The sequence below is a fragment of the Sinohyriopsis cumingii genome, chromosome 7 (assembly GCF_028554795.1).
Source record: "Sinohyriopsis cumingii isolate HCF-2022 chromosome 7, ASM2855479v2, whole genome shotgun sequence".
Classification (NCBI taxonomy): Eukaryota; Metazoa; Mollusca; class Bivalvia; order Unionida; family Unionidae; genus Sinohyriopsis; species Sinohyriopsis cumingii.
The window spans coordinates 58,700,252-58,713,938 of record NC_142967.1 but is presented as its reverse complement, the minus strand read 5'-3'; the positions used below and the strand labels follow the sequence as shown (position 1 = coordinate 58,713,938).

Below are 13,687 nucleotides of genomic sequence, written 5' to 3'. Positions count from 1 at the left end.
GAAAAGCTCAAAACAAATAATTGCCTTAAGAAAGAATAGTTTCAAAAGTAATAAGACAGGTTAGTGTTTTCTTTTCTGAACTTCTATCAAATTATCAGTGCATGAAAGAAGTTAAACTGGCGTTACAAGTACTAATCAAAGTAGCAACTAAAACCTAAACCAGTAAACTCAAATCTTAGCCAGTATCGAACGAGCGAACTCCTGCCGCATATTTCATTATTGCTATTGTCTGATATATATATATATATATATATATATATATATATATATATATATATATATATATATATATATATATATATATATATAATCGAACATTTAAATAAGAGTTATGGTATTGCGAATTAAATCATAAAGGGTCCAAAAAGGTCTATCACCAGTCCTAACAAACAAAGTTCTAATAAAATTCTAAGGTTATTCGAAATACGATTCAGCGCTGAAGTCGTTGATGTGCCTATAATCTTGATACTAAAATAGCCTGAAGTGTGATGCTATGTTAACAGTATCCAGTTAATCACAATAATATAATCCAAGATGTCTTTCTCTAAATTCACTATCCTTCCAAATAAATGTTTCTGTCCAAGAATATAATTTAGAGTAATTTGTATTTCCAGTGAATAAATAATTTGAATAAAAATATTCCAGCCCAAATGAATTACTGAACACAACAACGATACTATTAATTCTGCTTCAAGATCTTAGAGTACAAATAAGTTTTGTCTAGATGAACAATATTATAAGTCCCTCTACTTGAAATACGTTACCATTAACATTTTCTGGAAATGCAGAGACTTAACGTAATTTTCCATTCTAGAACATTCCAAGTCCTCGGCAAGATAAAATCTGTTACCAAAATTATGATATAGGATATGGTAACTATTAGGTAAGCTAGGCATTTTTATGGCGAAATTCCAATAGCCATTACCCAGACTCAAATAAATATGTTTACTTCTAACGATAATGATCCTAATATGTAACCCACACTAATAGAGACAATGTTAGTTCTGGTATTTCTTTACAAAACTAACAATTATTGATCAGGTACAACATGAACTTGATTTTGGACAAGATCAAGTAGAAAATACAATTATAACTTATAATCATGGAGAAGAAACTAACAAATACAAATTAAATATAGGTAACACCTAAAGAAAGCTTTGTATATTAAAGCTTTCTTTTATCTAGTAGTCAGATGTACATGTGATTAAACACTACATAAGAAGAATTCTTATGAATAACACAAAATATACATGAAGCAATATAATACTTCTTTACACGTTAAAGTGCATTCGCAATTATATTACCTTTTTCCTTGATGTACCTGATGTCAGTATGGTATTCCTGCAACACCAAACTCTACCTTCTGTCTGCGTGGGTTCGAGTCTCGGATTCGGCTAATGTGGGTATGTGAAAAAGCTTGCCAGTAGCTTCTCGTGGGTCGGTAGTTCTTTCTGGGGTTTTCTCGGGTTCTTCCTCCACCATTAATACTGGCCGCCATGTATAGCCTATCCTGTGCTGAAAAATGGCGTTAAACCCTACAACAACAACAGATCAAACTCTACCTTAATAATTTCTGATTTTTGTTTTTAACCTTGCCACTGAAAGTATGGGGTTTGTGATGACTGAATATAATAATAGGAGAAGGAGCTGAAAAAATATACACTTCAAAGTGTTGCTAAGCCAGTATCAAAGCCAAACATTTGTTCTCGTTTGTGGAATAGTTTCTCTGGCACGTATTTAATTGTTTAATAAAATAGCTAGCTGAATGATCTACACCATTTTTGTCTTCTTGAAGTAATATTCCACTAACCCAAACATCACTTGCATCAACATACACTTTAAATGATTGACTGAAATTTGTACATGGAAGAACTGGTGCACTCTTAAATGTCTTTTAACTTATCAAAAGCCTCCTGATATTTTTCAAACCAATGAAGCTTGGCTTTCTTACAATTAAATTTGTCAGGGGTTCTACAAAATTTCCGATAGTATCCAGCCATGCCCTAAATCGCATCATCTGCCTTTTACTGATAGGCACACGGAATTCAGAGGTAGCCTTAACCTTAGAAATGTTACACAAGCACGGCAAAACTCACTTTTACTCTAATTAATTGTCCAATTTGCATCACAACCTCTATTTTAAAAAAATCCGTTTCGTCTCTAAGTGATATTTCCATGTGTCGTTGTTGATGATGACAACAACGATGTAAGCATTACAATTATCTAGACCAGATATAACAAAGTTCATTACACTTTGAAAAGTACAGGGTAAATCTTTCATCCCAAACGACATTACTTTATTTTGATAAAGTCCATCTCGAGTTACGAATGTCGAATTTTGTTTGCCCTTTCCGTCGGTGGAATTTGCAAGAATTCTTTCAAAAGGTCAAACCTTGTGACGCATTTTGCATTTCCAATTTCATGAATGAAATCATCGATTCTTGGCAATGGAAATAAATCTGTTTTGGTCACACTGTTTACTTTTCTATAGTCGGTTCACATACGGAAAGTATTATCTGCTTTCGGTACAATAATGCATGGTGAACTCCAGTCACTTTTACTCGGTTATGTGAAATAATTCTCCAACAAATATTGAATTTCTTTATTCAACCAGGTGCGGAATTTACAATTTCAAGGTAATGGTTGCTTTTATTTGTTCGTGTAGGAATATCTGAAAACAAGTTATCATATTCAAATAATAGTTGTTTTAGTTCATTCTTTTCTTGTGGATAAAGATGTGAACGCTTCTGCTTCAGATTAATCATAATTTTTTATTTCAGACCATTGGTTACTCAAAAGTCACAGCCAGATTTCATTCCATCACTTAAATCCTCAATGAGTGGGACAGGTTCGACTAAATTGATTCCATGAGTAACATGGCTATCTCTATCAAGATACACCTTTAAAATATTTATATGGCAAAGTTGTTTAGCTTTCACCTCACAGGAGTCAAATTGATATAATTTAAATCACTTGCTTTCTTTATCAATTCTATAAGGACCATACTTAGCCTGAATAGGATTTTGAGTTAAGGACAAGAAAACCAGAACTCTATATGCAGGCTGAAAACTTTTTGGCTTGTATTTTAGTCATACCTTAATTTCATTTTTGACTGAGTAGAGCAAAATCAGTTCTTGCAAGTTTGCAAGCCTTTCACAACTTATATTGTATATTAGGAACATAGTCGAGAAGATTAATTTCTGAATCTGCACTGGAAAGAAGTTTATCGTTTAACAATTTCAATGATCCACGGACTGTCTGTCCAAAACCAAATTCAGAGAGAATAGATCCTAAAGATTATTGAACTGATTTGTTACAATCTTTTCCGGTATCAAAACAATATGGCCGAATAATATTTTTCAAAGTTCGATGAAATCTTTCTAAAGCTCCTTGGCTTTCAGGACGATAGGCAGAAGACTTTAATTGCTGCATGACTAATTCATGCATAACTTGATCGAAAATTCAAGACATAAAATTTGACCCCTGCTCAGATTGAACAGATTTGGGAAAGCCAAAATGTTATTTTAAAAAATCATCAAAGCTTTTAATATGGTTTTAGTTTTGATATTCTTCAAATGAATTGCCTCTGAGTATCTTGTGGACGCACACATTATAGTCAACAAGTATTTGTTGCCTGACTTGGTATTGTATAAGCAAGCGACCGACACAGTCTAGCATTGTTTTGCTAAATGGTTCGTCAATGTAGGAATAGGTTGAGATGAGCCTTAGGTATATTCTGATTGGATTTTCCTACCATTTCACGAGTGTAACAAGATCTACAGTATTTACAAACATTACGTTGAATTTCTAGCCAGCACAAATGATTCAAAAGATCTTATGATTAGTCTTAATGACCCCTAAATGACGATTCAAAGGAGTTTCATCGTCTAGACTAAGAATTTCCTGTCTATACAATTTAGGAACAATAATTTGATAATTCATTGACCACTCGTTACCAACTAGTACTTCAGGTGGTCTCCAGTTTCACTAATAGCTCTTTGAAACATACAGGAGATCTCAGGATCATTTTCCTGTTCGACAATGTGTGATTACTGTTTGTCAGCCTGATTAGAATAAAGAGAATGAGTACTTAAAAGAGATCAATGTGATCAATACCTTTCGACTGAACTATCCCAGTAACTTCATCGAAAGTCTGAACAATACATGAGGCAGCTAAAAAATAATTTCCTGATCAACATCAGTCTCAAGAGCTATCTTTCCACAGTCTGGTAATGTCACAAGCTGGGAATAAATTAGGATTTCATTTTCAATACGATCGACTTTCTGATCCAAACAAGTCTTGTCGATTACAAATGTATTAACCACAACCATATATCCAGCTAGGTCTTTGACAACTTATAAATGAATATCATCGATGGGTAAAGGCTACACTGTTCCGGCTGTCACGAGTCCTGAGACTAAGTCTGACCACAAATTAACACAATGGAGAAGATCATTAACAAAGCCTCATTCTACACCATGAATAAGAATACTTTCATTAAAAAAAAGACTTCTAAAAAAATAGGCAAAGTACCTGAATAAATGACTTCAAGAAGCTCATGTGACCCTTAAGTGATATAAAACATTTCAACATTTTTGGTTCATAATTATCCATAATAAAATCAGACTCGGATTTGTTTGACTCAATAAATTTATTGCTTTCAATACATGACCATGACCTTGACCTGCTAGAAATAAGAGCAGTTGGAATGGATTTACTTTGACTCTGTTACTTATTTTCCAATTTGTAGCAATCAGAAATAGTGTTCCCTTTCTGCTGGAGCTATGTGCACCTTGGAAGAGATAAGAATGTCTGATCAGTCTTATCAGAAACTTGATTTCTAAAAGTTGTGCTAGTTTGAGTCTTGGAAGTGTTCGTATGAGGCTGAAATGACTTTTTACCAGCAGACTGCTGAGTGGAAGACTTATTGACAAACGAAACTTAATGTGTCAAGGAATAACCATCAGCTGTTCGCGCAGCCTCTTCCAAAGTTTCCACCTTTTTATCAAGATAGATCTTGATATTACTATGGATGGAATTCTTGAACTCTTCAGGACTCGCGGTACTAATTCAGTCCCATAGTAAACCTATAAAAACACCATAATATTAAAAATTCAATAACTTTACATTTCTGAGTGCTCATGATCAAACCTAAATTTATCAGTATCGATGAAACCTGGGTGACATATTCTGTGTAGAGAAGAGGGTATGAGCTGTGGCATTTTCTGGACCTACATGTGATTGAAACATGTGCTTTCAATTCTGCACCAAAGAGTCAGATGCTAATTTCAGTAATGAGTGTTCCAAACTCAGGACTGTTAAGGGACTGCAATTCCATCAATAAACCAATGTCTCTATTTTTTTTTTTCAGTTACAACTATAATAAGCTCACAATAGATTCTTTTTCCTAAAAAAAAACAACTTTCACTGTCAACCAATCCTGGCCAGCCAAACTCATACATGTTACATTTTATATTCATCCATTTCCAGACTGGTTCCCATTTTTCCATACAATAAGTATCGTGACTCCTTAAAACCATATGAGTTGTCTAAGGTTATTTTAATCTTTAGCAACCTTTCTAGAAGAGCACCGCCTATTAAATTGTTTTATCCTATGCAAATTCGACATAGTTTTAGTCAGTTAATTTTCTATACTTCCTAAAACTTTGTAGATCTGCCTCAGGTACTAACTCATAACCCTTCAAGAAATATTCCTTAACCAAATCATAATCTGCTCTCTGTTTTACTGACAGTGAAATGTAAATAGCACGAGCTCTGTCATTTAGCATACTTTGGAATAGTAGAGTCCAATGCTCTTTTGGCCATTTTGATTTTTCAGGATTTTTATTTTCAAAAGGAGGAAAATATTCATCTACGTCTCTTTCTCTAAACGTTGTATTTAACCTAATATTTATGGTAACATCAAAAACTGAACTTGTATGTCGGGGGACTAGTCCACCTGCCATTTCTAATTCTTTTAATCTAAATTAATTAAGTTCCCTTTATTCTTTTACTCCATGCATTTGCATTAACCTACCTCTTCTTTCTGCAACTGCAATTGTCTCTCTCTCTTTCCTCTTTCTGCAACTCAAGCCTATTTAACTCTATTTTGTCTTGTGTTTTAATTTCAATCCCATATCTTTCAAGTTAGATCAGATAGAAACTTACTAATCAAACTCAAGGCACTTTTATTCAAAAATATTTTTTTCACTAAATATTTGACCAAAATATTCTTATTTATTACTTCATTAAAGATGCCTTCGACTCAAAGAGATCATATTGTCTGGCAAGCTGGAGTACTTAATCCTTTTCTAAGAACTCTAACCTTTCCTGAGTAGGATTTACAATAAAGTTCTCCACTTTAAATGACATTGTGTAAGCTTGTTGGTTTCACTATAGATTTGTCAGATATATGAAATAATAACTGGGAAGTAGAACATTCCAAAACAAAGTGAATTTAAAATTCAAAAACAAAGTTTTCTAAAATATTGTAGGGAAATTCGTATCCAGAATGGGACCCCAATTTTGTTGTAGTAAGGCCGTTCATTATTAGAGTATATGTGTTTGCTGTTGTATCTTTTTTTTCACATTTCATTGTTACATTAATATCTATGTTCAATGTTTTGAGACTCACATACTTCATATCATAAATGTCTTTCTTTCTTCGCTTCCATGTATTCACCTGATCCAAACTCCATTCGGTTTCTATCCTGTTACACAGTGTAAACATTGGGGGGGGGGGCAACAACACCAACATATTTGATGAAAGAAATACACCCATATGAATACATATGTAACCTTGAAAAGTTTAATGAAACAGACACTCTATCCAAAGAAAAATTCTACTCATCTCTAAATAATCCAAACATATCAATTGTTGACTATCAATATGTACATGATATGACGTCACATCTCAACCTTCCCGCATATAGGTGATTCTCGCGACTATTGCATGAAAAAAAATACTTGCCTGTCGTCTAACGTCCAGGAGTTTCGTCATGTTTGTAAGAAACAGTCGAAACTTAAAGATCGAATGTGATGGAATGTATGATGAGCCAATACCTAAGTTATTCATTGTGTATCGGGCTACCAAAACGATCTGTGCTTAGTCTATGAGCCAATATATGCTGGTAAAAACTTCATATGGGCAAGTGGGTACAAAATCTTTTGTAATAAATATCCGAGAATAGTGATTTTAGGTACTTACTAAAGTTTTAGGAGGATATTGGGAAATAACTACAATTTGATTTAAAGGCACAACCATTACAATCTGAGAAAGTATATTAAAAGTACGTGTCTTCCTTGCAAAATAACTTGTTACATGATGATACGGATAGCAAATCTATTGGGTAACTTAATTAAAAATGTTAAGAATAAATACGTGAAAGCTAAAGACTTACCTGAAATTATGCTTGGAACTGAAATAAATGCAGTGTTACCGTGTTGGAACAGCAAATGTGGCTGAAATTATACAGAGATCTTATACGAGTTTGATATGCTTGCCAACAAAGATTTTGAAAACGGCTTATTTAAGTTGATGAACACCTGTTTGTTTGGAAGACGATTTCAATCTCTTCCTAAGAGAACAACAGTAAATGTTTTACAGATCAAAAATGAACTATGCAAATGTCAAGATGATGATGATTTGGGTTTTTTATCGCCATTGCTAAGCACATTATAGGATATATATATATATATATATATATATATATATATATATATATATATATATATATATATATATATATATATATATATATATATATATATATATATATATATATATGGGGGGGGTGTAAAAAAAACAGGGAAAACCCGGCACAAACCACCGACTCACGGGAAGCTACTGGCATCTTTCTCACATACCCAGACTGGCCAAGCCTGAGACTCGAACCCTGGAAAATAATTAACTATGACTTGGTTCTTGCCAGCATGAATAACAACCAAGAAAATCAAATTACCTAATCTGGTTTCGGTGATGTTACAATGATAGAGACATCCCTATAAATTATGTGCAAGTCATAGCACAACGAATTGAAAAACAAATACAGTGATACAATTAGGCTATTCATAACTGGCACAGATTCATCGTGCAATTAAGTCTAAAGAAGATGACAACAATTTCTGCGACGCTAGTGATTATCCCAGGACAATAAGCTGAATGAAAATAATGAAATTCCTATCCGACTTTTTCAAAGGCGCTCTAAAAAGTATACCAATCAGATAATTTTGTAAATTGGAAGACAATCTCATTTATTCAGGACTGATAACAATAAAAAGAAATTATGTAAAGACATAAAAAGCGTGATCAAACATAATTTAAAATTAAAAATGTACCGAAATTCTTTTCTCAGTAACAGGAAATTATCAACAGATACTTTTACTTATTTCAAGCAACAGCAAGATTAAACAGCAGTAGTCTTTGGTAGAATCTATTGCATAGACACCAATCCCATCTGCGCCCAGAGATTGCAGAAAACCCAGTAGCAATTGAAAGAGTTTTTCGGTTGAAATATTGGCTGTATTTACGTTGCATATCAATATCGATGCTTATGTGTTTGATTTTAGATCTTTTGATCAGAATACATCGATCATAAATAGATCTTTGCAGTTTAGCAGCAATTGTAAATCGTAGAAACACTGCGAATAGTAGGCTATATGGGAAATTGTTTGCAAATGCAGTTGAGCTAACATTTGAGAGAACTGATTTTGGTATATGTTTTATAGCAACACGTGGATCAAGTTTCGCTCTCCAACAGATCGGATACCCATATCGTGGGCTGCCGCGTATGTGTTCTTCAAAAAAATGTGTGTTGTCTTTTCGCTGGAATAGTTACACGTGTTAATATATATATATATATATATATATATATATATATATATATATATATATATATATATATATATATATATATATATATATATATGGGCGATTTTGTTTCTTTAATATGAAAACATTTTGAATACTCTTGCTTTTTGTTTTGGGAATCGAAACAAATAGACATAGTTGTTTGTATTTTTGCTTGAAAATGTATTGTAATATGCCCAAGGGGTCTCTTTACTAAGCCAATCTGACCCTGGCGTGAATCCTTCTAGAAGTCACTTGTTTTCCCGGATTGCCAAGGACTTCTCAATAACAATTTTTGTCTACTGGAAATTCCAGAGCGCCCAGATAATAAACAAGTTTTCACTAATCAATGCATGACCACAAATATCACAACTACACATTTACATCACAACTTCACAATTGCTTGCCAACCTCACAACTGCATGGTTTCTCCTAATTACATTTGCGTAACGTTGCATCAGTACTTCACGCCGTGAAAATATTAATACAAATCAAACATCAAATGCAGAGAATTAGTTCTCCTACTCTTAACACTAGGTCAGTCAAATCGTGATTTTGCGCTTCATTTCGCCTGTAACTCTACATCATATTTACCATTTATCATAGCAACAACAAAATGCGTCTCCAGGTAACAGAACAATCCCTTCTCAATTATTCCATTGTACAAATTATCAGCCTCTATCACACATACCTCACAAGGAGGTACACAATCAGACAACACATTTAGATTTTAATAGGAACTGCTTGGGTCCATGTCCACTTACGCGGTTCGGAATAGAACTCATTACGAAACTAAACCATGCCATCATGAAATCTCATCAACACTGCATTCTGTGACGTTTGCCCCTAGCAATTGGCAAATTTCTCGGGTTGAGAAATATTTCCCCAACATCGATTTCCCATAATCAAGCAAGGAAACAGGAAAATCTAATAAATCCTTAAAATGTAACAAATGCGATTCAGGATCCTTGGCCTTATCAGTGTGTTATTATTATTATTATTATTATTATTATTATTATTAAGAAATGTTAGGTCTAAGTGTATTTTAAAACTGAAATTTTTTTCCAAAACAAAATATTAGCATCTACTGATATCGAAAGTAAAAACCGTAATATAAATTTCTGGACGAAAGGGAAAGCGTACATGAAGCTTGCTAAAAAAAAGGGAGAATGGTGCACAAATGTGTCCTAAAATGTTCCCTTCGTATGCTACTATTTTTTATGGGAAAACTGGAGGTTCAACTTTTAGCATCGGTTGAACTTACATCATACCACTGGGTACTCTTTATCGATGATATAGAAATTGAGTGGCAACATGGAAGAGAAAGTCTGGATGATTTCATATCAAAGGCAAACAACTTCCATCCCTCAGTACAATTCACGGCAGAAGTCTCCAACTCAAACCAAGTTTTCTTGGACACAACAACCAGACTGGTAGCAAACAAACTCAATACAGACATCTACTCGAAACCAACCGACAAACACCAGTATCTCCTCCCAAGCAGCTGTCATCCAAAACACTGCATTAGGAACAACTCATAATGCCAGGCACTGAGGATACGCAGAATTTGCACCGACGATGAACATTCCTGAAAAGGTCTGAAGAGCTATCTAAACATTTAATTTACCGAGACTACGACAAAGACCTAATTACGGAGGCAACCCAAATGGTTGAACAAACAAACCACTATGACCTACCGAAATATGGAAAGAAGGAAAAGGCTGATAGGATACCATTTATCCTGACCTACCATCCAGACAACCCTAAAATAGATAAAATCATCGGGAATCACTGGCCCATCGTGGAATCGTCGGACACACTAAAGTTAATCCTCCTTTATAAACCTTTTGAAGCCTACCGGAGACCAAAAAGCTCAAGGACATCCTAGTCAGGGCGAAGCTAACGGCAATCACTAATCAAGACCACCCAGGTCAATCTGGCCCATGTGGCGATAAAAGGTGCAAAACATGTCAGCATATGATAGAGACCATGACATTTTCTAGCACAGTGACTAGAGAAAAACTAAACGTTCATGGTCCAAACAAAACGTGCAAAACATAGAATGTAATTTATCTCATTAAATGTAAGATCTGTAGCCTTCAGTACGTCGGAGAAACTGAAAAGCTACACAAGAGGATCAACCTTCATAGATCTTACTGGATGACAAAGAAGCTGTGCAGAAGCCCGGTCGCAGAATACTTCTTCTCCCCTGGCGACACTTTCAGTGCTATAACACTTATTGGAATTGCTCACAACCCAAATGGAGTTCCCAAACCAGGAAAGAAAAGGAATCCTACTGGATACGCCGCCTTATAACATTAAAACCAAGCGGTTTAAACCAAGAAGACTAGAAAAAAGACAGCCGTACACAAATAAAATTATCTTTTGCAGCCGACACATTTTCTTTTAAATAATTCTCTAAATTTGCTTAATAGCCTGTAATGACTACTATAACAATGAAATATCCGGGATATAATTTAAGCTTACATAAATTTACACAAAATAACAGATGTTGTTATGGCTCATCGATTTCTAGGTCAATAAAAATATTTTCCAGTATCAGTAATAAGTTGAAATAAACTAGTTGAAACATAATAAAGTTAAAGGTTTAATTCTTTGCAAACATAACAATTTTTCTGTTTTATTTGCTTGTCTTGTCTATGTTTTGTATTTGCCTTTGAAAAATAATCATCAAAGAGTCAAAAGCGCTCAGGCTAATTAGATATTAGTTTCACACTAATCGTTGTCAGGTTATTGAATTTATCTTAATCAATCCATGACACACGTGATCCCTTGCTGGATCCAGTGCTCTTGAAAGGATTGTTATTCGCTGTATGATTTGTACAAAAAATATGTTATAGTGCATAACAAAAGAACATCGTATTTACGAGAAGTAATGTACGTGAAAGTAATAATTATTGCTTTTTTCGGACATAGGTGAGAGACAAGTATATATTGTACAGTAATCTAACATACAGATGTAAGTGTAACCCTAAAACTTGTTAGGAGCAAGATTTGTGATATTGATCTAAAGTCTTATGTAACAGGAGTCTTTGATAAAACGGTTTCTCTAATCTTTAAGGCTTTTATAGTAAACAATGTTAAATTAGTCATCAGAATTTTACTAGTATCATTTTGTATAATGTACCTAAATTTTTCTAAAGTTAGATTTTCATATACAAAGGTTGGTATATATTTTCTTCGTTTTTTCTCCATATAGCGGACAAGCAGTAATAAAATGGAATTCATTTTCGATGTTACCGTTACAAATTTGACACAATCTTTCCTCATAGCAAATACTTTCATATCTTCCAGTGTTACCTCTGATTGGCACGTTCCCCACTCTAAGCATAGTGATTATATAACAAAGATCGTTATCTCGCAACAATTCTAGATCTTTTGACAAGTAAATTCTGCTCCCTTTGACCAACAGGGACGCAGTCTTTCCATCGACTTAATCTCATCATGCAGCTTTTGCCTAAAATATCTTCACATCTCTGGCTGAACAATCTAAGAAATATATTTTCATCATTTACGCCCTGAGTACACCAAACATTGCCAAATCCCAATGTCAATAGAAAGTTTTTCTACATTATTAACCCAGCAATCACCCCCACCACCAATCTTAACTGTAAATCGTAGCATTGTTTAAGATGTCTGTCTTCTGCCATTTTTAGAATTATTAGCCAATATTTCGAAATAGGTTTATATCTTATACACTGCATACTAATTCTTCCTAATTCCTTATACACAAATGCATTTGGAGTAGACTTAGATGTACCAAGGATATACTTACAAAATGACAAATGTTTTTTTTCAGTATCATTGGCATCATAACACCCCTCCCCCAAACCTCAGTTCCATAATTAAGTATGGGAGCTATCTTCGACTCAGCAATCCAGTTACGGGAAATCTGCCAAATTTTGAAAGACTTTTTTTCAATATATGCACAGCCTTCAGTGCCTGCAAGGATAGAGTTTTCTGGCACATATACCAAGATTATTTTTTTTTGCTGTTGAAAAAAATATGCATCCTTTATTTGTTAAATACTTATAATATCATTAAATCTTTACCTCTCTATGGCCATCGTACCACTTTCGTAACTTCTGAGATAGCCACCTCTGCGATATACATCATGCTCTTTTAGTGGAAAGAGACAGAGAGACAGAAAGGAGAGGGAACAAACGGATGGACAGACAGATAAACTGGCTGTTGGACAGAAAACAAGGACTGGAAGACAAACAGGCGGAATGACGAATTTTATGAAATAGTCAGACGGTGCCAAATGGACAAAAAAAACACGATGACCGAACCTAACATACAAAATCACACTGCCACACAAACATATAGATAAGCGGGATGACAAACAGCCAAAATAAGAGAAACAGAGCGAAACATAAAGGGATATAGACAAACACGCAGAGAGACCGAACAAAACTAATTAACATGATGTATTTACAACAAAGTTTGGTCCCGTGGAGAGTTTCTGGCAAAGTCTAAGCTCCTTCAGACATATTTCCGTGACCATGTGATCGTCCGTTGCTTCGTCACGGATGCCCCATCTCATATCCACCACCTGGAACTCATATCCTTGCTTTTGACAGAACGATTTCAGCTCCGGATACGCATGCTGCATCAGATGGTTCCGCTCATTCTCCGTATCTACAGTTGGCAAGAAAACGTTCACACAGAAATAATGTATGTAGTATTATCGTGCATGTCTTAATATTTCTATGCATACATGGATGTATGTACATATATTTGTATGTACATATGTATGAAAACACATGTATGTAAATTAATGTATATCCTTCTGAAAACTGGTAACTAGGGAACTA

At 34.3% G+C, this 13,687-nt stretch overlaps 1 protein-coding gene across 2 annotated transcripts in view; it reads right to left on the bottom strand.

Annotated features, from left to right (window-relative positions):
• LOC149795334 (NACHT domain- and WD repeat-containing protein 1-like) overlaps positions 1–13,687 on the bottom strand; it is an 85,479-nt gene that overhangs the window by 53,123 nt on the left and 18,669 nt on the right. For both annotated transcript variants that reach the window (XM_089965105.1, XM_089965106.1), the window contains exon 4: positions 13,309–13,511. In XM_089965105.1, the coding sequence (XP_089821231.1) occupies positions 13,309–13,511 (203 nt within the window). The remainder of the gene's footprint in view (positions 1–13,308; positions 13,512–13,687) is intronic.